The 26,876-nt window shown below is 39.3% G+C and overlaps 1 protein-coding gene across 4 annotated transcripts in view; it reads right to left on the bottom strand.

Moving 5' to 3' along the window:
- Positions 1-23,762, bottom strand: part of pdlim5a (PDZ and LIM domain 5a) — a 61,998-nt gene extending 38,236 nt beyond the window's left edge. Inside the window, exons 1-3 of one of the 4 annotated variants that reach the window (XM_039803173.1) lie at positions 23,586-23,762; positions 22,845-23,109; positions 10,494-10,645 (exon numbers count right to left, since the gene is read on the bottom strand). In XM_039803173.1, coding sequence (XP_039659107.1) covers positions 10,494-10,645; positions 22,845-22,943 — 251 coding nt within the window. In that variant the 5' untranslated portion in view covers positions 22,944-23,109; positions 23,586-23,762. The remainder of the gene's footprint in view (positions 1-10,493; positions 10,646-22,844; positions 23,110-23,585) is intronic. The other 3 variants (XM_039803175.1, XM_039803174.1, XM_039803176.1) reach the window with 3 other exon arrangements.
- Between the last annotated feature and the right edge of the window lie 3,114 nt (positions 23,763-26,876).

The raw sequence follows: 26,876 nt of genomic DNA on the forward strand, positions 1-26,876 counted from the left end.
TATCTTTTTGTGAAAAAGCCCAAAGTCCACCCAAAGGGACTTACCATCTCCAACAGAAAACACTGTTCACAAACTGTTCCAAACAGCTCTATTGTAGTCCAGCCTTTACTTCCATGACGAGGGTGCGTCACTTTGTAACACACGTTATAATGCTCACCTAGCTGCTAGCATGGCACTCCCTCATGCTCTGCAACTGACAAGCTAGCAGTACTTACTGCGCATGTGCGACTCCCAACAAAGATGCTACAGAAGTGAGATGCCTCACTCTGTAGCTAAAACAGAGAGCTCAACACACAGGGTGAAGAGATGAGCTGTATGGCTAGCTATATGGTGTTTATTAAACCACATAAACCTATTCTGGTACAACCTCTAAATACAATTATGAACCTGAAAATGAGTATGATATGAGCACTTTAAGTGTGGCCAGCCTATTTGTGAAAGACGTACCAGACATTTCCACACTGCAACCACACATATACAGTATAGAAATCACTAAACTGAGCTTTCTTTCTCACTGCAGTTGATTGACAATCTTGACTAGAACTATACAACCGAAGGAGTGGAGAAACACCAGGCTAATCCCCAGAGCAAATCTGGGTTTATCAAAGCCATGTCAGTGCTGTCAGAGTTATTTAACGTACAGCCTCTACTGTGTTTCAGGTTAAACCCAACACAACCAAAGTACTGGTGTGATTTCATGAGACTCATATGAAGATTGCATTGTTTCAAGTGTGGGCCCTGGACAGAGGGAGTTAAGGAATCTCTTCCTTGAAGGCAAATTCAGTACATGCTGGGCCTCCATAAGGGAAACCAGTGGTACAGAGGGGCCCAAACTGAATGAGGACATCAATATGATTCTAGGGGACCCCAAATGGGATGAATTAAAGCACAGATACAAGATTAATGAGCCTTTAGTGCTGTGGTTTTGTAAGATCTACAACACTTAACCATGGTCTCAAATTATGTATTTATGCAATTACTACATCATCAATGTGTGTATTCAACAGAACAATAAACTGTAGAATAATGAAGGGTACACCTGAAATGTGCATTTAATGTGAGAGAAAGCAAGTTTTATTTTCTGCTGTCTACTTTATAGCTTCTAGTTTTCTCTGCAGCGGTGCACAGTTATGTTTTTAAGGGAGTAGAAACAGAAACAACGCAGTACATCAAACAGAAGAAAGACAGACTAAAGAGACAGCACTCCAGCTGGGTCTAGCACTCAGGGCTCAGACAGCCTGCCCATCAAAATGATCCGCAGCTGGACCAGGAAGTGTTTTCCAAATTCAACATCTGGCCTTAGGTCTGCTGAGAGGGTTATGGATATTGATGTGCGTCAGTATCACTCAGAGGATTCACTCACAGAGATGCAAGATTTACTGGCTTATTTTGTTTCCCCCAATGTTTTTTCATCTTATTTTTGATTCTCGGTTCAGTGTCTAACTTTCTGTTTCTGTTTACCTGGCCCAACGCACACACACAAGGGCCCTCTGAGTGACGCTAAGAGTCATGAACTTAGGTGACAGCGATGTCAGTTATATGACAGTGATCATAAAATGATCCTGGCTCTGACATTGAACAAATGCCTGAAGTTATGGAATTCATTCAGCTTCTTTTTCCCCCACTATAAAACCATAGTATTTTCAACAGATGAGCCTGAAGAGGATAATGGTGGAAAAAAATCAGGGAAGGATGAGTGCACGAGGTACACACTAGAACACTTGCATCAGTATGTACATGTGTGCATCATATATATCCACAATATACATATATTATGTTATTAACATACAGTATGTTGTGCTCTTTAGGATTACACTCTCTGCCTGAGTTGAACATGGTGTCATCTGGTTATGTAAATCAATCAGGGAAAAAGCAAATACATAATGAGTCCTTTGGCTGAAATGAAATTTATCCCAGCCAATCTGAACTGATAACAAAGTAGACTTAAAGTTCAATGTGAGAACTACAAGAGAAGACGGTATATTGCATGTATTGTGTTTTAAAACATGTTGATTACAATTTATGATAGTCGTAATTCGTAACTATAATTAGACGTTTATTTTATTTGGAACAAAACTGCTGAGTGTACAGTTTATGTTCTGACGTATGTGTGTGTCTTATACCCTGAAAGTAATTTATAGTAATTACTCAGCGCTTATGAAATGTAGCTTCGAATCAGTAAAGATGATTCTTTGAACCGTTCCCGTGGCCCGTTTGGGTATCATTCAACAATGCTGGCTGGCTTAAAGATGAGTGCACTTGGCTTACAATAAGATATATTTGGCAAATAGCAGAGAGGAATAAAAAAAAAAAAAATCAGAGACAGATGAGCTAAACACAGTGTTCTTGGCCTCAGAATATCTGTGGGCTACCTTCACAGACCCCTAATGTTCTTGGGATTTGTATTTTCTTTGGCGAAAACAGACTAGCAAGAGACAGGCAGAGACAGGTGTGTGCGAATACTAAAAGCCTAGCCAAAGATGACAGTCATCAGTTTTAGATGATCTTTAGCAAATACTACAGACCAGTGAAAGATAGAGACAGGTGAGCCCAGTTTAGCCCTCTTGGCTTTGGAACATCTTTGGCAAATATCAGAGGCAAGTGAGTGACAATGGCAGCTGCACAGGGTGTCTATGAGTACAGAGGATTTGCAAAGGGCTGTTGATTTCTGCAGCTACAGTACAAGTCTCACAAGTTCCAACTAATCAAGCCAATACTATACTTGTTATCTACCACATTTTGACTAGTTTTATTAAGCTTTTTTTAGATTGAAAGTACTATGAACAGCATTAACCACCCCACGTAGATTAGTGCTTGAGTTTAGATATAAATTCTCCTTGGCCTCTTGACATTATCTCCAGTGTAAATGGCAGTATTAGAAAAGCCAGGGCCAACAAAGTGAGAATGTGGGGATATATAAAAATACAGACCAGGGGCTATCATGTTAGAGTAGGGGTTATTAATGTTTTAATATCACACTTTTTTCTCCACTGTAGTGTAATATTTTTTTCTACACCTCTAGAAAGTTGCCCTTTTTTGCTCTGAAACACTTGGGCAGGCCAAATGTTTGAAGTGTGGTTGCATTAACCCAGGTATTTTTGTAAAAGCATGGTCTCTCCAGTCTTTTGTAACCAGGGAATCCAATTATCCCTCTTCTTCAAAGCCAAGCTCGTTCACACACGCTGTTCTTGTTACTTACGGGTCAGTTTAAAAAAACAGCATGCCGTCCATTCTGGGTTTCATTTCAAAGTGTAAGCTAAAAACAGGCAATAGATCAATTGATTAAAGTATATGTGTTGCCTACAAACATGTAACTGACACATACATCAAATGACCAATTAGGTAACACTTTACTTGAAGGTATTGACAAAATCGTGACATGACATTGTCATAACTATGACATGAAACTGTCATGAACGTGTCATAAACGTTATAAACAAATCATAAATGTTTATGACTTCTGTCATTAAGTGTCATTCGGTTTTTGTCATGACAAGTTGATGTTGTTTGGGTTGTCTTGATTATGACAACTTGACATTAATCAAAGTGACATTACCAGAAGTTGTCTTGGTCATGACAAGTTGACATTACATTTTTTTGGGATGTCTTTGTAATTACAACTTGACATTAACCAGGATGGCATTGTCAAGTTGTCTTAATAAGGACACTCCAAAGAAATTTAAGACTCAGACGTCAGGCTGCATTCTAGCAGCAAACTACATATAACTAACAGCACAACTGTACAGACCAACACTTTGGTCTCATCCTTCTTTAAGCGGGAGGATGACTCCATGTATAATAAAATAGCTGCTGCTGAGCTGATTTTTTATTTGTATTTTCGGGTTTACATGACAGACATGAATTCCTGAATAAAAATAATAAATCATTTTGGTGCGGAGTTTTGAAATTCATGTTACCAGCATAAACACGCACAACTCCAGGGATCTTGTTGTCTCTATTCAGAGAACGCAATGTAAACAAAATGAAAACGTATATATCCCAACCCTACATAAACTTCCCTCACCCAACCCCTTGCCCAAGCACCCAGAGCCTTCCAGACTCAAAATAACTCCTGCAGCTGCCATGGGATCTGTGTGTGTGTGTGTGCATGTCTTTGTTTGGCACATTAAATTGTATAATACCTCATGAAAAATATTCAGTTCCCCAGATTCAATTTGCATGTGAATAGGGAGAGCTAATGTGTGCAAGATACAAAGTGCTGAGGTGACCTAAACTTCCTTGCTGACTGATGTGTGTGTTTGTGTATGTGAAGGGGGAGGGGTCTGTAAATCAGTGTCGCCGCAGCAAAACAACAACACCACAGTGGTGCAATTCGCAATTCAGCGTTACCGCACATGCAGAAGAGATCTAAAACCTGATTGCGTTTATCATGATTTAAAAGGGCCTGTCCTTCTGGCTTTCTGCATGAGCACATACAACTCTACTATTATGAATTAGACTCTTAGTCACAAAGAACAGGCTTGTCAAAAACTGTAATTATCCTGTTTGAGATCCTTTCAACAGGGTGAGATCTATGCTCTGAAAAAAGAAGAAGTGGGACCAATTAACTGAGCACAACACAAAAGCTGCTTCAAAACCTTTCTTCTTTGCGTAATTGTGTAAATTTCTTTAAATCGTGCATTCATTTGCAGCCTTCTGTGATATGCCTGCTTATATTTGGGTGAGTGGAACAGGTCAACTGCATTTCAGTTTATACTATTAAATTCCCTCAAACACATCAAGATCTTGAGATTGAGCCACCACTGCTGAAAAACTTACACATGCACACCGGCCCATTAAATAGTCAAATGAAAAAAAAGACTTTACTGTTGGGAATAAAGCATTTAATCAGACACTGGCAGCTGAAGTGCATAGCAGTGAAATACAAAGGTGGTTTTGTTAAGGCATTGGGATGATTGGTTGAAATGAATAGCTTAATACGTACTGGTGTACCTCTAAAGAAAATAAGGTCATTGCTGAAACTTTGTGATTGCACTATACGTGGGGAACTGCTTCAGGACAAAGTCATCAGCAGGAAACTTCTGCGTTTGTAATTCCTCAACTTCTGAATATTAGACCCCGCTCTGCTCTCTTAGCTTTCACATCAAACCCTTAAACTTCAGTTCTAATCATTTTCTTCCATTTCATCTCCAATGTCAGCTTTGCACTCTCCCTTCTTTGTCCCTTTTCCCTTTCCTGTCTTCTCTCTCTACTTCCTTCTTCCTTGTAAACCTTCTCTTTGCCAATCTTTCAACATCTTTTCATCCACAACCCTTATCAGTTTCCTTCCACATAACCTATTTTATTCCTCTGACCTCACCCTGCTCTGTTGACATCTCCCTGACAAACTCCTCCTTGTAATTAGACTACTATTTACAAGGCTACTTAGACTACTTATTTGTCTGTATTTGTCTGAATTATGGTTGTGGAATGTACTGCAATACTGTGTGCCTGCTGTGCGAATCAGTGGGAGTTGGTCGGGGTGACTATTGGGAGTAGGACTCCAGAGACCGGGGATCTGAGTATGGTTGGATAACGTTAATAAACGATGGTTACTGTAGCTTAGGTTAAATGTTAATAAAGTGAGTGCCTAAACATGCCAATGAATGAATGAATGAATCATGCTTTAGTTGGTAGGACCAGATATTGTAGAAAATCTGAAAATGTTTTCAACATCTTGCAACGTTGCAGATATTTCAATAATGGTTCTTTATTTTGTTAATAAAAAACATATTTGCTGTTGTAGGTAAGTAGCAAAAAAACATTGTCCTCCATATGCTGTTGCTTGTTAGAAAGAGTTCAGCGTACTAAAACCTTAAAAAACAGTCTATGTGTGTGTGTTATAAACACATGTGCACCACATGTGGTGATATCTCCCTCATAGTAAAACAGGCTGTCTAGCTAGCAAGATATTAGTTGTTTTTATAGGTCTCATCAAATGAAATTCCTTTTGACGATGAAGATAAAAATGGAAAACTGATTTATTGACAAAAGAAATTCCCAGAAACTCAACTGCATTTTCTCCACAGCTGTGCACAACGAATCATAGTAAAACTTTATGGATATCTATGAATCTAAACACAAAGAAGTGATGTTTTAACATTCTCGCCTGTTGCCATCGAGCACGGTGATCCACCGTTTACATAAACTGCAGATGTCAACCAAGTTGATCAGAAACTGTCGGCCTTGGAGAATCCATCGCCAACCTTGTTTATGTGTCTCTCTTTTATCTCTTTGCCATGCAGTCATTTTCATTTGCCTAACTTTACTTCTTTGAGCTTTTTCCATCTTGCCCATTTCTGCTTATTTCAGTATTTAAACACTGTTTGACAGATAGTTGTGAAAGCTCCAAAAGGTCATGAACTTTTGAAAGTTAGTGTTTTGAGAGCTATTATTAACGTAACAATAAAGAGTGCATTCCTAGACAGAAGAAAAACTCAGGCAACGATTGCAACGTCAAGTAAAACAACAAACACTTCAGATCCGTATGTCACCATTTATTCTCTACTGCTATTCCAGTTACACAGGGAATGTATCTAAATTAATCTGAGAAAAACTGCCTTCAATGCAACTTATTGTACATATACTGTAAATAAAAATAGGCTGATAGGTTTAAACAGTTAACTGGATCATTGTATGTGATATAGATCTTTGAAAGAATACAGAAACTCGCCCTCGGTCACGCTGTGATAAAGCAACAGACTCACAGCCATGCAATTCAATTTACACGCTGCATTGCCAGACATTAGCTGCTATAGTAGAATGTAGTTCAGTCCTATATGCTGAGATGTAAGAGGAAACTCATGCTAATCATGAATAATGTGTCTTTCCAGTACTAATCCTGAAACAAACTAAGTGAGATGGACCCTATTAAAAAAAAAAAGTAATCTTTGTAAGTTAACAAAATTCAATAAAACAATAAAAGAAGGATCATTCCTGGATGAAAGACACTGATAAAACGCCCTTTGATGATGTAAGAGAGATCTGCTTTTCAAGTACAACACCTGTGTGATGTAAAAAACCTGCTGTTGTAACAGGAAAACCATGATAGGGTGACTGCCAAAACCTACATCAAGAGTTTGTAAAATGAGTCACAGAAAATCAAAGACATGTTTAATCTGCTCATCAAAGGGACTATTTTTTCTATATTTTTTTTGGTTTTAGATTTTGTTATAGATCAGCTAAAATGGAAAGCTCTGAGCTGGAATAAATGTAACAACAAACTTACACTAAAGCAAGCGGTGCTGAAATGCAGGTAACAGGTGCCAAAACTACATCTACATCAGTGGAATATGTTTTCCACTGAAATAAAGAAAGTCTCACAGACAGCTAAATGAATGTTGGTGTGTGATGATTAAACTGGTAACAATGGTATTTGCATTCATGCATTTATCTATCTTTACTTTTCAGGTAATAAATCCAAATTCCAGTCAGTGACAGGATAATTTGGCCCTCTAAATTATTTGTTATTTGGCCCTCCAAATGCATTGTCATTCTTGAAAATAATGTTGGCCGGGACAAATTCAGCTTTCTATCAGTTTACATTCTTCTTGCAGAAACCATTTTCTTCTACTGCTTTTCCTTGTCTTGTCCTTGTCTACACATCTGCTGTCCATCTCTTTCCCCCATTACTCGTTTATTTGGAAAAGGAATAACAACCTGTCTCCTTTTAAAATACACACATACAGACGCCACATGCATTGTTAACATTTCTCTGTATCTTCTCACTGTTATAATTCCTGTTGCTATCTGACCCAGTGACAAACCCAATCAAAATTTGCAGGGAGAAAGGAAAAATGAGAAGAGAAGTGAACGACACCTATAAAAACTAACAGAAACAAGAGACTAGATTGGTTCTTTCCATTACGCATGTAAACCCATTAAAGTCCAGATGTTGACCTAGGCATGACACTTTTTGGATATACAGTATGTCTAACTCACAGCGCCAAGAATGCCAAGCAACAAACAGAAAGAAACATTGAAACTCTGATCTTATTTGTTATTGTAAATTGGGTCTGGAGAAGGCGCACGGATTTCTGTCGATCTCCTGGACTTTCAAGTATTCCAGTAAAGCAGAAGCTGGAGCCAGCTGTCCCCAAAGTGGCTGCCTGGTCAAACAGCCTAAATAAAATAATACTGCCACTTAATGAAACAAGCCGTTCCATGTGTTTCCAGTAGGGAATGAATAAGCCCTTCAAGGGCTAATGTCTGCCACAGACACAGAGCAATGCAGAACAGATCATCCTTTAACTGGTCCTCAAAACAAGCGCACCGTTACATGAGATTTGTTCGGTTACAGTACACTGGCACTTGGCAGCTCCTTTGGAGCCTTAATTAAGTAATTTAAAACAAAAGTCAATGACGGATACAAATCTTGCCCTGGTCGTCACTGCAGTTGAAAATAATTAACTGTGAAAAGACTAATGAATGTTAAATGGGTTCAGGGAAAACGCTTGAATTTCAGTAAAGAATCCACCTACCAGCACCTCTAAAGCTCAATGAATAATATGTTATATCACATGTGTTTAATACTAACAATGAAGTGTAAAAACAACAGGTTGCGGTTTTAGGGGAGATTATATGCGGGACTATTTCTGCAGTGACGATCTCTAGTGGAGCAGGTTATTTTACCTTTGGACAAAGCTGTTAGCTAGTTTCCAGAAATGATGCTAAGCTAAGCTAACCATCTCCTGGCTTTAGCTTCAGAAGAGTGGTTTTAATCCTCTGATCTAATTCTTGCCAAGAAAGTGAATATGCATATTTCCAAAACTGTCGAACTATTCCTTTAAGAGAAAATTATATGGTGTGCCAGTAATAATAATAAATTATATGTTTGGCAGGTTTTAGTTATGTGAGGAGTCTTGCAAAGCACCGAGACCATATCAACCTCTTTCACTATATGCCAAACGTTGGATGCAGCACAGAAATGTTGAATCCATTAGTCGTCTCATCCACATGCTTTAATGCAGCTTTAGAGGGACAAACTATATAAACAGATGCATGTGTGGTAATGTTGCTCCACTATATAAACCATGAGCCAAACTACACTTGCTCTAATCTGTTTAAAACTAATTATCGTAAAAGTCAATCAGTAAGAAGCTTTTCATGATGTTTTATCAATATGCTGAGACAGGCTGTACTGTGTGTGAAACAGCTTAAAGGTATTTGACTGCCAGACCAATTGGTTCTATATCTTCCACAGCAATACTTGTTGACCTTCTTCAGAGTCAAAACGTTGGCCATACATCAGAATATGAACTCCCACTTTGACAAATAAATCATCCATTGATGACTTTTAGCCAAGTTTTATTCTAAGACCTGCTTCACTCATCATAAAAAAAATCATCATGGGTCTCTCTTTCACAGGAACCCCCCACACTGACCTTGAGTTACTACAAGACCTGCGGCATTACCGTTTGTGTTCTCTGCTACTCGACCAAAAGCAAACATCTTCGGTCTCTCATCATTTGACAGACATAAATTAGAGGACATGCCCAGTTAGCCTCAGATGAGGGGAGTGGTGGCAGAAAGATGAAACGATCAGAGGGAGGACAGAATGTGAAAACCAGACAGATACAGATGAAGAGAAAAACAACACACATAAATAAAAGAAAACTGAGCATTTTATTACTTCAATTATGTCAATTCTAATTCAATGTATAGAAAAATCCATTCATTCTCTGTATGTACCGTGTACTTTACAACTTTCATGATCTCAAATCCAAAAAGGACAAGTATAGGAGCCTTGAACATCTCACAGTAGTGTTTAAATGAAAACACACGCATGCCTACAGGTGCTGCCAAGGAACTGGACAATTCAAACCACATGAGAACCAATATAAACACACACACACACACACACACACACACACACAGCAAAACAACTGCTTGTGATAAATCAGCTCCACTGTACAATAGGATTCCACCAAACATTGAGGAGTAGACCTTGGGGAAGAGGGGGTGGCCAACATGTGTGATGCTCTTGCTGTGATTTCAGTTATTTCTCTTTCCTTCAGGGAATGGGAGATCAGGCAGAACTAATGGTGTTGCTGTGTGTTAGAGCTAAGATTAACTCCTACAAAAACAGTGAACATCTGCCTGTGTGCGGGATAGCTGGGGTTCAAAGGGAAAGCACAGACTTTAAATTTGACGCAGAGATGGGTTTTGTTTGAAAAGGGAATGTATGGATCCTGTGCTGTCATAGAGACAAATGGCTTCCCACTCATGTTCACACGTTAAATCATTTTAAAGTGAAGTGGCTTCAGTTTGGTTTCATAACCACCCACCCACACCCACACACACCCACACACACCCACACACACCCACACACACACACCACACACACTCACTCACACACACACACACACACACACACACACACACACACACACACACACACACACACACACACACACACACACACACACACACACACACACACACACACACACACACACACCCACACACACACACACACACACACACAGGCTTACTTCTGCAGGGTGAGGCTTAGGTTGCCAGTGCAGCTCTTGATCTTGTTCTGGGCCTCCAGGTGGTTCATGCCCTCTGTGGCGATGCCGTCAATAGACAGAACCATGTCTCCAATACCAATGCCACCTTTAGCCGCCTTCCCACCATCTGTCAGCTGCAGAAACACAAAAACCACAAACAGCTTAACATATCTACATAACAAACAGCATCACAGTCAGGATTATTAAACAGGAGGGTGGGAAACATTCACTTTGTATTTATCAGAGGATTTATGGAGCAATTCCATTACAGAAGTATTTGGGCAAAGTTAATGAAAGACCTGGTCCTCTACCACATGATGGTAGGTCTACTGTACATTCACTGATGCGTGTCTAATAGCAGCAGCCTGCATCTCTGAGTTACCTTTGTTTCTTCTTTATGATATGCTGTCATACTGGGCTTACAGCTTGTTAGAGAAAAGAAAAAGGTTCCGGAAACCACAGCATGTGAGAAAAAAAAAAGATTACAGCCATAATGCAATCCTTGTGTCCACATTCTACACCACTGTATATAGCCCTTTCTTATTAGTATCTTGTTTAATGGAAATCGAGACCAAAAATATATATTTCTTTATTTTTTGAAAATGTATCCGAAAGCTAAATGGCCAAAAATGTTGAAAATTAAATTTGATCACAAAGAACACAGCAATAACAAATGTAGGCTAGATTGTTATTCTAAATATTGCCTTCTGTATGTCAAGACCATAGCAATATGGTAGTTGACATGTAGAAAACTGATAATGCAGGACCTTATTTAGAGTTTGGTGTTTGTAACTTGTGCTTCTGTGAGCAAATAAATTAACTTATCTTGTGTTACACTAAAGATCAACTAAAGTGAGTCTAGTCCCAGTAAAAAGCAATTATGTCATTATACTCTGTATAAAATGCAGTTAAAAAGGTGACAAATAGTTAATTAGACAAAGCTACAAGGTGTAGACACATACCAGTTTTACTGGCTTTGAGGAAACAGCAATTACAAGCCAGACATCTCTTTTGCATGCATCATTACATATGCATACCCTCCACTTGTCTCTGGTATTAAGGGTCTCCCATTGAATTTTGAGGTATGTTTCAAATATTTGCATCTAAACAAAGTTTTATTGCTTCACTTCCACTCTGGGGAAAGTAATTTGAACCAGATTCAAGCCACACAAAAGAACTGCAGGGCTGGTATTTAATACCAACCCTTCTCAACCCAGTTCAACATGGCTTCAACATGCACAAATGCTGTACAATTTTGTTCTTGACAGTAATGTTAAATATATAATGGTAATCATGCTCAAGTGAGCAATGCTGAACAGATTTTTAAACAAGTGTTGCGAGGCAACTAATAACTTAACAGGCACACAGATGGGCCTGAGTCCACACCAAAATAAAATCTAATTACTTTAAATGTGTAATTATGTGTTCTATATTTAGCCTATGTGTTGAAACTCGCCCTGGTTCATTTTTTGGAAAGTTAAAGTGTGTGCTACTGAATCTATACAGTTGAGATTAATTATTTGAAATGTGTTAAGTAATGGCGACGCAAATAAAATGTTCTCATTGATAGAAAAACAAACAGGAGAAACAATTTAATTCTGTTGAACTTCTGTTTGTTTCTGATACTGTATTAGTATCTGCTAATGATTTTTTTTTTGTATTACTTTAACTCACAGACACCGTCATGAACAAACAGGACAAAACTGCACATTGTGGCAGCATGTGTCATATAAACCAGAGCCATTCTTATCAGTAGGTTGCTACACACTATATCTCTTGTCTTTTTCCCATGACGCCAAAGAACTGTATCCAGGACCAATGTGAAGGTATCATTACAACACATTTTGTTTCATTTAATTATGAATATACATTTTTGTAACAATTTGGATTAGTGTTTGTAATATTAAGATAAAATGGGACTTATATATATATATATATATATATATATATATATATATATATATATATATATATATATATATATATATATATATATATATATATATATATATATTACCATTTCTTAGAGAACAAAAAGACCTTGTAGATGTAATTCTGACCATTCTTGGTCACAGAAGGTCTGAGTGTGTCCAAAGGGGAGTGAGGTCATTAGTTTCTCTTGACACAGTGAAAAAATACCACACAGACCACTTCACTGAACACACACATGCACACAGACCACTTCTGTAGTTCTTCTACCTAAGAAGTGGCTCTTACTCTTATACCCACCATATATCACTTCAAGTGCAGCTATTGAATTTGAAGCTTCTACAAGAAAATTTGTTTCTGCTGAATTAGAAACAACAGTCAAGGATGAGAAAGTGTAATGTGGGTTTAGTCGTCTGTGTGTCTGTTTCCTCAGCCTCTATCTTTGTCCCTCGCTCTCTCACTCTCACTCTCACACACACACACACACACACACACACACACACACACACACACACACACACACACACACACACACACACACACACACACACACACACACACACACACACACACACACACACACACACACACACAGGACACAAGACAGACAGACACAGGCAGGGCTAATAAAAGAGGCTCTGCACCCGGATTAGTGTTAAGGCTCTGCGGCCCCAACCTTTTATAGTCATATTAGCCCAACACACGCAACATCACTCACCACCACTCACAACCACAGAGTGCAGGAAGAAGAGAGTAATGAGGGATCGACTTGACAGTGATTACAATTGCATGGATGAAAAGGAAGGGAGAAACAGAGGGAAAGGAGAAAAAACTGCTACTGCTGAATCTGTGGGCTCTTTCTTTTCCGTGCATTTTGACTCCTTTCAAGGGGTGTGTTCATGCTAACCAATCTGGCACTGTTATGGACCAAATGCTGTCCACAAAATGTTCAATTTTATGTTTCCCCCCAATTAGTGCTCTGTTCCTGCCCCCTACACACACAACCGCTACCTTTCAGTCTCCACATTCATACAGAAACACTCACCCTAACTCTGCTTCTCTCTGCATCAAAGTAACCTGCATCCTACCAGATAGTTCATCTGATTATGAACAAGAGGCCATACAACAGACAGAGAATGAAAAAGGTTCTAATTTGTGTTAAAAGTATTTAATCTGTATGTTTTCATTCCAAATATGTCTAAAGAATTTTCCATGCTGGCAGGAAACCTGTTTTCAAAGCAAACATTTGTTTTCAATCACTATGATTACAAAGATTTCAGAGCTCAAAGTAGTTTAAATTTTCATATCAAAGAGAGTGCAACAAATCATTGAGAAAATCAGAAACAGAAATTTTAATAATCCATCTATGCAACAAGCCAAGCACTTCAAGTTTCCCAGGGTATTTGATTTATGGCTCTGTTGTTTTGGCCATGACACAAAACAGCAGCTTTAACACTACGCACATATCCACTGGATACGGAAATAGAGTACATGTATGTACGTTCATGCTGTTTTATCAAGCACACTCTCCAACAGCAGCTCAGCTCAGTTCCAAATGTGCATCCTGAGATGAATATGTTATGACACTATAAATAAGATTGAATTAAAATTGAATTTAGTAACAAAGAGACCAGCTCTGATGAACCCATTGTACGCTACCTGCCCAGTAGACAGACAAATTAAGCAAACGTTTGCTGGTGATCATAGAGGAGCATCTAGCAATTAAACACCAAGATATATGTCTCAGGAATTTATAGAGACCAATACAGAGCTAACAGGAGGGAACATTGCACTTACATTCATCAGGTGGTCAGAAACCAACAAGTCATCTACGTAAGTGAAATGACACATAGCTGTGTGATCTGACGCCTCTGTCTGCATGAAGACGTCATTTGTCTGTGCCTTCCAAAACTGTAACAAATTACACAATTCCTACAGACGATTGAGGGGTATAGTATCATAAAGTTTTTTAGGTGGAATTCTTCTGCTCTTTAGGTGGCCAAAATACAAATCAACATTCATTCATTTTCTACACTACCTTTGTTTAAAAATGCCCTGCCTTATTATATAGTCATGCACAAGTGAAAGGGTCAATATTCGTGTCAACACTTATTCAAAAGAATAAGAAAAACACATGCAGAGTGCAAAGCCTTCACATATGAACTTTTGAACCATTATGCTTCTGTAGCGTCAGTTTTCAACACATATGCTGTCTGGTTTAAGTGCTCTGAAAAAGTAAACTGGTTCCAACACATAGCAATAAAGGTTAGCTGGAGTGCTGAAACACTGTCTGCTCTGACCAGTTTGAGTGCTTTGAACAATGCCTGCTTTCAGCACAAGGAGTGACGGAGATGATAGGCAGATGGTTCACATCACGCTATGATTGAAACACTGAAAGCAGGTGACACGAATACCCAGATTGCTCCTTGTAACTCAAACATCCACAAAAGCTGCTTCCATATGCCAGCCTTCAGAAATATTTATTTCACTCAGGCCAGACATCCAGTAGGTAATCTTTTAGTGTGATCCTAAATGACAGAAATGTTCCTTTATTAGTATGTATATTTGAATCCCCTGTGTGAACAGAAAATTCAATTTAGGGAAAATGGCGAAATCTTTTTCTATCACCATCATTTTTTATCAAAAACATCACTGTTTTTTGGCCAGCTCCTCATTTATAACCAGAGTATAGACATTAAAATGAAACGTGTGCAGGAAAATAGCATGAAAGTTTCTGTGCTCTGATCTCTTAGCAACAAAGTAAACAGCAAAATAACACAAAAAATGTTGTATGAAGAAGCACAGACGGAGTTTGAAGGGTATGAGACAGAGTGGAAGAAATATTATATAGAGGTGAGGGAGATTTATGAAGGAAGTACAAAGACAGACGGAAAAAAAAGTTAGAAGAGAGAAAAGGGAAGATTAAGAACGTGCAGGAGACAGAAGCTGGGGCAGACATCACCTCAACCTAGTTGTATGATCCTTCAGGAACACATATTAAACTGTGTTAGGCAAAGGTTCACTCACAATTTACGCTCCTGAATGAGATAAATCATGCAGGTATGTCAGCTGCATCATGGAAATACCTGAAACAGGATCCGGTGTTTATCCGACAAAATCCACTACTCTTTTTCAATTGTTACAAGAGTCTGATGCTGGCAGACTGATTGCTTCATGGTTAAAAGTCAAGTTTTTGAAAATGATGATCAGATGAAAGAATCTAAAGCCCATTGCATTCCTAACTTATAGAATTGTAGAGCACAGCTTACTGCTTGCTAGTCATGTATCTACACTAAAACCTTAAAAGGATCTACACTATGCCATACATGATACAGCAATATAAAGTAGAGAATGGAGAAAAGAATAGACTCTGGAGATTCTTCATAGAAGTGGCATCGCTCCAGCTGGGAGTTAGAATCAATATAATGTTAAACAGCAAGTTTTTAAAGGGTCTAAGCCTGATAGTGGATCTCTCTAAATGATTGAACATGCACGTGTACCCATTGGATGCACACCCCTATGCTGGTGCACACACACGCACACGCACACACGCACACACGCACACACACACATCTACACACATCTAACAAAAGCACCTGAAAATAATCTTACCCTACAGCTGTGTGAGCACCAGTGTCTACAGGGGCGTCGGACTGGGGGGAAAAAGGGGACTGAGTACCCAGGGTCCTCATGTGAGGAGGGCCCAAAAAGATGCTAGAATTAATAGCTGTGGATGCGGGGAGGGGCCCATAGAAAATGCGTTTCTACAGGGCCCAGAATTTTGTGCTACGCCCCTGGGTGTCTAATAATCACTGCCTGACTTGTATGTTAATGCTAAAGACCTTAATAAGAAAAGGCTATATATCGGATTGAGTTCCCAGTGATAGCTCACTGCAGCTACAGCTGCCAAACCCACAATGACACATCGTACACATTAAACATTCAGATTTAGAATCTGGCCAAGAGATCTGCCATACTTACAAGAAGCCTCCCCATTCAAGCATAATCCAACTCTGATACAAGCCGATAAGCATTGTGAAGATTAAGCTGTTTTCTTCTGATATTATTATAGACACAAAAAGTAGAAACTAAAAGATTCCTCTGATGTGGGTTTTCAAAGTAATTGTTTTCACCAACAATAATAAAGATAATGTCCAACAGTGTGCTGCAAAGTCATTAGTGTCTATTCTTAACCCCAAAAAAAAAAAAACAATACAATGTATGCGCTAAACCTGAAGCTGAGAGTAAAAGGTGCCCTGTGGAGTTTTCTTGTAACATGTCTACATATGTAGACATGTTACAAGAAAACTCCACAGCAAGTGGAATATTCACTGAATATTCAGTGATACTCACCAAAACCATATTAGCCTGTATAAAATATGGACGCAGTCTCCATGGCGTCACCCATAGGTTTCTGATGGCAAAATGTAGCTCAAACTGGGCTGCTCCCAGTGTCTCTGGCCGTCTCCATCTTGGCAGTGCTTGACGTCGGCTAATCCAAAAATGGGCAAAGGGGTGAAGCGTGGGTGAAGACGGGCCGAATGAAGCCTACAGTCTATGCTCGCCTCCTGTGACGGCAGCCGCCTGTCACTCAAACTCCACAGGGTACCTAAGTATTTCACTCTGTCACAATGTACCTGCTGGAAATCATTAGACATGTCATATACTGTATATGAGTTTCACGGTATTCAAATACTGACGGGTGGAAGTTTCCTTTACATGGACAGTTACATGGAAATTAAGTGAGGGGTTATAGTAACAGAGTAACATATGTAACAGAGGGCTATATTGTAAAACTACACACAGGACCAGCATCAACAAATCCATATGACATTATTTTGCGTTGTAAAACGTTGAACTGCACTTTGGTAAAGCGAAACAAGCCAGCATTCACAGCCACTCAGTGATGTGATTGTCATGGTGCTGGGGGACTTAGCATTGGCAGGGCTGGTGAACACACATTCAGGAATACAGCCATATTAACACAAGACTGGATTGTTCTTATTTCATATGAGCGCACAGTGTGCGTCATCTGTGGCACAAACGAACAGTAGCTGTAATTAATCCAAAATGGTGGTTTTAGGTTACAGGTTATATCATGTTTAACTTGTTTGTAATATGTTGTAGTTGGATTGCTATAGTCAAATCTGAAAAGAGAAATTTGGGTAAAAAACACTAGCATGAGTTAGAGTAACAATTATTCTACATAAGAAGCGTTATAACTCAGAATGCTTTTAATCAAGTTGTAGCTAAGAGGGTTAGAAATTCATCCAGACACTGGAAATGAAAACAGCTTGAATGTTCAGTAAGGCATGAGTATCAAGGGGTTTCTGGTCACAGTGGCAGTTGAACAATACAAAAATATATATCAGATTAGCTAATTGTACAAGTACTTATATTTTAATTTGATATATTAACTGCCTGCAACTAGCTTTTTGATTCATCTTGTACCCTGAGATATGGACAGATTCTGTAAACAATTCTCAGGCCCAAACCACCTTGAAGCTTGTTGAAATTGACTCTGGTTTAAATATTACCATCACTAGTTTTGTGTTTTATTCTGCCAGTAGGCATGAGACTTCAGGGTCTAGAGTCCACTGAACAACATCCAAACAAAGCAGCAAAAGTAAATATCTAAAAGCCAAAGAGGAAAGAGGCTAGAGCTGTTTTCTTCTATTGAACTCCCAACTGACACAGATTCAAGTTTTATTTCTATTTGACTTTGTAGTCAACCACTATTGTTATAAATAAATATCATTCCAGGCCAAAATCCTGGCAGGAAGGCAGAGGAGACCCTGTCGGATTAGCAGCTACTGTGGAAAATACATTTTAGCCGCATTAAACAATAGGGTATTCAAGTCTCTTCATTGTGAATTTATTGCAGTGCATATTATGACCTGGCTGTGCTTCTCTGCCAGGGCTATAAACATTTTCTGGTCTCAAATAATTCTGTTCATTCCAGTTACACTAAAGCAGCATCCTTACAAGCATTGCTTTAAGGATTATTCTGTCAGTGTTTTTTATATTTTATTATCATGTCCTTCAATTGACCACTATATTGTAGATAAGTGACTTGATGAAATCCTTGGTAAAGTTAGTTCACTAACATGAATCCCGGCCAAATAGTGTAAGATATTTCAAGTGTGACCCTGTATGAAAAACTATAAAGGTTTTCGACTGCTGTGTGTTTTCATTTTGGCATGGTTCCTGTATTGACATGTGAGACACTGGTAGGGCTTTTTATGATGGATTAGTAAATCCATTACCGGTGAAGACAGAAATGTCTTAGTGAGGTCACCAGTACTGTAGGACCAGATAACTGTCAACATGCAATATGGATATGAATATTTGAGACATCACAAAAAGCCATAATATCTGAACGGCGAATATTGAAATGCAACTTCAAATCTAACAAATGTTCAAGAGTTTAAGATTAATTCTCGTGCTGCTGTGAACGCATAAAGCTCCAGTCTGTTACATTGTCCAAATATAACAAGTCTGTGCCAACAGGCACACACTTCAGCACTGACAGATAGATTTGTGGGAGAGGAAATGATAAATTGTTGATTCTGGCTTTGGGACTATTTCACTAAAATAGATACTCAGAGGGAAGCCTGGGATTAAGATAGATTAAAGTATTATTAAAGTCATACAGAGGAGTTGTCAAGTGACTCTGTCAGTCTGGTATGAAAAGGCACAAAGTTCACAGCATCGCAAGATTGGGACCTGAACAGTGATGCAATGTCAGTGTAAGAAAAATTTAAGAGGAGGAGAAAGAGACAGGGAGGCAGAAAGGCAGAAAGGCAGAGAGAAAAAAGAGACTAAACAGTCTTTGAAATAGACCCACCACTGTGGTCAGTTGTTATCACCTGTTAAAGCATCTCTGGGGAGGCAGGAGGTGACCATCGCTGATGCAGTTCCAGGAACTGCATTCTTCCATGAAAAGGTTTTAATATAGATTAGCTGTCATAAGTCCTCTTGCTGTAGTCAAAGCACAGACTTAATCACTTGTGATTAACAATTCTTTGAAACCAGTTTTTAATCTTTACAGACATTCCTATGTAGAACTCTAGAGGAAGGATTTATGCAGTGATGACATACAGGTGCATTCTCATGAATGTGTTTATGAAAATGTATTACTGTTCTGTACATATACTGTACATTTATTTGATTAAAACAACATTAAAGACGAGAGATAAACAAATTCTTAACCTTAAATAATGTCAAATCCAAATGACCTATCCTAGCATAATGTTGCAGTTTGTGCTTGGAGTCTCTGAAATACCCAAGATACACTCTGGTCAACATTCAGCCTACACACAGAAGCTCTTAAAACACGGGTACAGATCCGAGACCAGTCTGTCTCATGAGGGGGTGTGGTCATGTGGAGCTGACCTGTGAAGTGATGCATCTATTTTCAGAAGCTTAATGCACATGCTCCCCTGGGCTGCCTTCCCTTAAATTATTTTTGCAGTGGATCCTGTAAGTGGGCTGCCTTCAGAAATGTTTAAATATTGATTCACAGTGTTGTAAATTTAACTGAGAATAGAGGGCAGCTATTTTCTGTCTCTAAACATGAGAGACCTTGTTCTTGAAAATTCTTTGATCCGTAAAACAAGTAAATGGACTTCACAATTTAATGAGGATTAACGGTAACTGGAGTGCTTCTGCGGGCTATTTTCTACAAAATCTTTTCAGCAGCATTTCCATTAAATGGTTGCTTCAATAAAAGGCAAGGTATTACCGTGTAACTAAACTATTACTGTTTACACTTCTAGTACTCGCTTTAAGCCTATCATCAGTCAGTTGCCTCTGAACAATACCCTTACCTGTGTTCTTACTTCATGCTATCAATAAATATACTTGAGGAAAACTTAGCAACCCAGCTCTTTTCCTTTCTTCTCCAAATTTCTCCTTTTATGGGCTATGTCAAACTGTGTTGCTGTAGTAAAACATTTCAATGGCACTTTGAGAAGCAGTGCTGTCAATCTTGGCCTGTTATAAAACGGTTTTTCTACACCGTAAAATAAAATGTGGTGAAAACGGCAGTTACTGGGCAGAGAGCTCAGAAAGTGCAGTTGTGGTTACACCTACTCGACCCTATGATGCAATACCGGTACAATGGAATAATAACGTGGCTACGTAAGTGACACACACAGTATAGCCACATACGTATGGAGCTTAGCAACAGCAGCTGTTAGGGTAAGTGAGGTTTGGCAGTTGTGCTGCGTTCCCTAATAACCCCTTCTTAGAACCAACTCTATGGTTGGACTGGCAGAGAGCAATGTGCCTGAAACACACAGCAGAAACACTCCGAGTTTATGGGCATATGTGTGTATGTGTCAGCGCTGCCCTTCATCACCATAAACTGGATGTAATAGGTCGGATAGGATTAGGGTTTTGTTTGGTTCTTGTTTGTATGTAGACTAAAAAAATGGTATTGTTTGTGAGGAGTGAGTCATATCTTAAATAAGAGCTAATGAAATAGAGAGGTGCATAGATACTAAGATCTGAGGGGATAGAGGTAATGTAAGAATGAGCAGGGCTGAGAGGGCAGATCTAGACAGATGACTTGTTTGCGTCACATAGACACCCTTAGTCTCTGAATACAATGTGTAGATTCATTACCATGCACTGCATATCAATATCACCTCACATTCAGTCACATCCTCCTGCTCTCCTCCTCTCCCTGTCCTCTGCTTATCTTTTCTCCTCTGAAAGACCCAAAGTTAAATAAAGGCCACCCTTCACTCAGTTTAAGTCTTCCCAAACCAGATGCACTGCTTTTCTGTTTTACAATATACTTTTTTCTCAAAAACGAAATATTTTTTATTATATATTTTTTATTAAAAAACTGGAGAGCTGGAATTTGTAGATGTGGCCTGACCGTAGTCTGGAATTATTCAGAAATTAAGAAGTATACTAAATCATATTATCCAATTACTGTACACTTTACAGTCTTAAACAGACCTAACAAACAACAGCACCCAAACCTGCACCAGGTCTTACTTAGACTCCTGCCAACTTCCTAAAACCTCAAACCATATAATGTCATTGTGATACTGCAGTAAAGGTCAGAGTGGGCTGCTGAGACAATTATAGTTTAGTAACTGCCAACTTCTCTGGGAAAAAAGGAAACCTTTACTGATCCATCACCATTTATTTCCATCTCTCATCCTTTTTATCCATGTTATCAGCATTTCTTTAGAATACATCTTTTGCAATGCAGAATACTTTTCTTAAAATTAGTTATTTCAGATGTGACAGCATCCACATGTAAAAATTTAAGATTGCGTATAAAGAGTTTAATTAATTGATAATTAACGAAAAAAATATTTTAGCTTGTCCCTTTCTTTTTTCTATTTCTGTCTTCTGTCTGTAATTTCTTTTTCTCAGGTACTCAAATCAACATCTTCCATAATGTTGAGTCCATGCACACACTCTCAAGCACAAACACACACACACACACACACACACACACACACACACACACACACACACACACACACACTGTGGTAAGAATTCACATGGCTTCAGTTAGTGGGAAAAGTATCACATCCAAAGTAATAACACAAACATGGCAACCCACAGCGGCCCCAAGGGGGATTGGCACAGGACCTGGCAAGCCATTCATCATCAGTCTCATGTTGCCATAAGTCTGTACACCGCCAGTTCTAGTGATTTGTGTTCGTGTGAATGCACTGCATGTGTGTTTGTGGGTGCATTGCATTTATGCTTCCCTGTATTTTGTGTGTGCCAGTGCTGCACTGTCCAAGCAAAATGGAACAGAAGCTTAAGCAAAGGATTATCAGATTCAGGATCATACTATAGCTAAAGTGATGCAGGAAACATTTGTGTGAACTCTAATCTGTGAAAGAACATTAGACTGGGAGGGCAACAAGAGGAATATTATTAGGAATAGACACTGAAAGGCACATAAACCAAGGGACCATCAAGTTACTTGTTCAAGCAGAGGGACTGAAGCCAAGATTTGTGCGCCAGAACTTTGATTGCGGCAAAGGGAAATGGAATGCACAGAGAGTGAGAAAAGGTTTCCTGTGTGGGTGATACATGACAGATGGCATATGATAAGTGTGGTGGTGGCGAGGTAGTGAAAAGATGGAGAGGAGTACGAGAGAGAGAAAGAGGGGAAGGAAATCAGTTTTCATCTTTTTAATCGCTTATAGGCCATGTGGCATTGTTGGGATGCACTCTGATAAATGTGTGCAAGATAAAACAGGGACATTTGCTTTTATCGCATAGTAGATAATACTAAAAAGTGTGTTGAAATCGACCTATCATCAGGTGTTTGTGTGTGTGTGTGTGTGTGTGTGTGTGTGTGTGTGTGTGTGTGTGTGTGTGTGTGTGTGTGTGTGTGTGTGTGTGTGTGTGTTTTAGTCTTACCCTGGAGATGGTGAGGGGCATGTTGAAGTCCTTCCCTCCCTGCAGCCTGAAGCCCCAGGGGGCCGGGCCTAAGAGAGTGACGATGTAATTGCTGCTCATGGTCTCTTTGGACGACGTCAAATGTGTTCGCCGTTGATGTTACGACAAGTGATGATCTTGACGGCAGGAAAATTTGTTGCAGATCAGGTGATAATAGTGATGTCACTGAGTTTTGATGATAGGTAAGAATTTGGCTACAGCTCCCTTTAGGATGTTGTTCCAAGATCTAAGGGTAGATGTGAACGAAAAGCATACATTAGATTTGTTATTGTATGGTTATATAAGACAAAGGAAGTGAGAAGAAAAATGTAGTGATGGATGACAAGAGGGGTCAAGAGGATAATGGAAAGTGAGGAGACGAGAAAAACAAGTGAAAAGGACATTTGAAAAACATGTTTAACAACAGTATACACCCAAAAGAAATGCTCATATTCAACATGAATTTCCATGGTCAAAATGTTTGCAAAAATGATTAAAATTGAATTACGCAACTGGCTGCACACTTGTAAGCAGGTGGAAATATAAACACATATACATGCAAACGATACTAGAGTATGCTGCAGCAGTTGAGATGCATAAAAGACTTACAACCCCCCCCCCAGGAAAACCTCACCAGAAGTCAATTACACAGCTAACATTAATATAATTGCAGAAGATTTCCTACTATTTAGTGCTATTATATTGTAAATGGAAAGGCTATACCTCTTTATGGAAATTCCAGAGAGGAAAATAATTCCTTCACAGGCAGATAGACAATGTAATCCCTTTTTTCCCCTGGACTATCCCCTTCCCAGCAAACACACTGTATGTGTGTGAGAGAGGTGGAGAGGGATGCAATGCTCTTATATACCAGCTAATGAGAGAGGGGAGGGGAAAGGTGGAGGAGGGGAGAGAAGAAGAGGGAGGCGAGAGGGAGAACGGGTAGAGGTTAGGTTGGAAGGAGAGAGGGAGGAGAAAGAGGAGGGGAATCACCCATGGGTGGATTGAGTGGGACACAGAAGAGGAGGAGAAATGAGCGAGATGATATGAAGGGGGGGATTAGGGGATGGGAGGAGACAACACTCACGAAAAGGGGGGCGAAGGGGAGGATTAAGGAAAAGAGTGTGGGAGCACTGCACACAGATAAAATGACAAAGGGAGGGAGAGGAGGCATGGGAGAGGGAGAGAAGGGCAAAGGAGAGGGGACAGTTTATCTTTCATCTGGATATTTTGGGAACATTGACTCAGTGCTGCAGGCTGCTTCATTTAAGGTGGAACCAGCCGTAACCAGATCATGACCCGAGAACACATCCCAAAGGCTTTGATTAAAATGTATTTCAAAAGGTTACCATTGGGGTGATGGTGATTGGATACCAGCTCATGATCACCTTGTTCAACTCCTGTAACGTGGTTGTTTAACTACTGCGGCACTGATGCCCTAACTAGAAGCATTTTGAAAAATCACAGCAAGGATGAGATTCTTCTTCAGTTGATTTCACACATTTTTTATTTACCATTAAATTGACTCTGTCACCTACTTGTTAAATTCTACTTTCTAAGTTTCTTGTCCTAAACTAATCAGCTAAAGTTGCTGGATATTATAAGGTAAATGTACAATGTTTTTATTCTTGTGTCATGGCTCTATCTCCCCTTCTTTGAAAATAATAAATGAGTGCCAAGCATAACCAATTAAGCGATTAACCTTTGTATTTTGTACAAAGATGTAAGCAGTCTAGTGCATAAGTGCAGCACCATCATTCCCATCTTGTTTATTTATCAGTTTCCTCATTATTTATGTCGAGACAGCTGGCAGTTCTTCTCCTTCTGCACTTCTGCCCTGGCTTTCGTCCATTCCCCCTTTTCTAGCCCAGACAGATCAATATTGACATTGTATTTAGACTGATATAGAAGTGGCTCAATTAAACACTCATCCTATTCTTTTATTGGCCCTGACCACACACACACACACACACACACACTACATCTAGTCAAGTCACAGCTCTGCACTGTGCTCATTGCACTGATCATTATAGCAGCCTCTAAAGTTCACAGTCAAAATACGTTTTCAACAAATACCAAAGAGGAGATGGAGAGCTTGAGAAAGAAGTTGGACATGAGCTTAGAGGAGGTGGCGGGACAGGAACTGGATGATTTTCAAGTTAGATAAAGAGAGATAGAGACAGAGTGCACACAGAAAGTTGGATGGGGGTCAAGAGGGAGAAGGAAGCAGGCTAATTATTACATTTAACCTGCCTCTAACACTTGTAATAAGATAACATCATGACGGATACACAGTATGAGAAGATTAAATACACAAAGTCACACACATAAACACAGGATGCTGTTCATTAACCTGCTAATGGACATTCCCACACTGAGTCTAACACAGACACTGCACGCTTCTCCAGCACAGCCAGGTTTAACAATAGCAGAGCAAACCCTGGGAGGAGCAGAGATGGCGCAGTCATTAACCCTGTTTCCTCTGCAGAGGGTCTTGATGGGGTTAACGTACATTTTACAGCAAATGTAATCACAAAAGGCAATGTGTTTATTCAAATCTATATTACAGATGGTTGCACATGCCTGTTGTAAAAAGGACTAACCGCATCTTTATTCATGGAGATGCCATGGATAATAAATGAGCCCTGCTTAGCCTTGTTTGATGCTATGGGAAACACCAAGTGACATAGCCTTTCTCAAACCTGCCTGCCACTGTAGAAACCAAGTTAATGCCAAAAGTCTCTGCTGTTAAATTAATCAAAAACACACTGCTGATTAGCCGTAACAGTTACCATGACATCCGTTTCTTTCTTTTCTAGATAAGATCCCACATTTAACATTGTACATTATGCCTAAAGTCAGGGGTATCCAAGGTAAACAGATAACAACAGGAAATCAGAGGGGTCTACCATGAAGTGAGATTAGTGAGTTAGCAAGGTATGTTGAGCCTAAAGCCAGAGTTTTTAGTGTCACGAAGGTGGCTCTCTTTTAACCTGGCTAGATCGTCATGGTAACTTATGCCGCATTGGACCAGGGGGCCTCATTTACAAAAGTTGCGTAGGCACAAAAAAGGCATACGCCACTTTCTAAGCATACTTTGTGTGTGAATGTGCAGGTCAGCATTAAGAGTGCACTGAGTGGTAAAACAAATATATTAACTTACAAATTTACACAAATAGTAATTTTCTGCCAGCATTCCTCTCTTGTCTTATTTGCAAAAGTGTTGCTTTTTGCTGTAATTGTATTTTCATATTCTTCAAAGGCATAAATAGGCTGTACGCTATCGATCTGTTTTGTATGATTCAAATTACATGCCAAACACCCCCTTTTATGGGAATATGCACAGAGCCTGACGAAGGAAAACCTGAGTTAACAAAGACAGTTGATAACCACCATTGTGGTACCAGCTATCTCTGAGTGGGGTTTTTAGCTTTGTAAAACCAGTTAAAAAGATAGCCTGGCTATGTCGAACTTGATTTGTGGTACACCCTCAGATGTGGAAGCCCAGATTAAGACACGAGAGAGAGCGAGAGAGAAAGCGAGAGAGAGATAGAGAGAGAGAGAGAGATTGAAAAGTTGTTTTGAAACTAAAATACTGGGGAACCCTATATTGGCTGTTCAAAAGTCATCTACCACTCAACCTCATTTACTTACTTTGGACTGGGCTATAAAATCATTACTATATTCCCTACTTTGGCACTGAAAATAAACGTTTTCAAAGTTTTGACCAGTGATAGCAAGTTAGAAAAAGCAACAGTGAACCATATGCACAGATTGTCTCCACAGACTAATCCCTGTACCCAGGTGCTATGTTATTCTTTTTCTGGCTTGATAATGCAAAATGTCCCACTAGGGTAATAACATTCAGCTGCTTTACAGTCACAATAAGGACTAATGATGAGGATTTAGCGGTAATTTCACCTGTTTAAATCCACTTTAACCAAAATGTTTCATAGCTGTAAACCCTGTGTACTACAGATTATGTTTTTTTCCAGGATCACATGTATATTTTAT

Source organism: Perca fluviatilis, chromosome 6 (assembly GCF_010015445.1).
Source record: "Perca fluviatilis chromosome 6, GENO_Pfluv_1.0, whole genome shotgun sequence".
Classification (NCBI taxonomy): domain Eukaryota; kingdom Metazoa; phylum Chordata; class Actinopteri; order Perciformes; family Percidae; genus Perca; species Perca fluviatilis.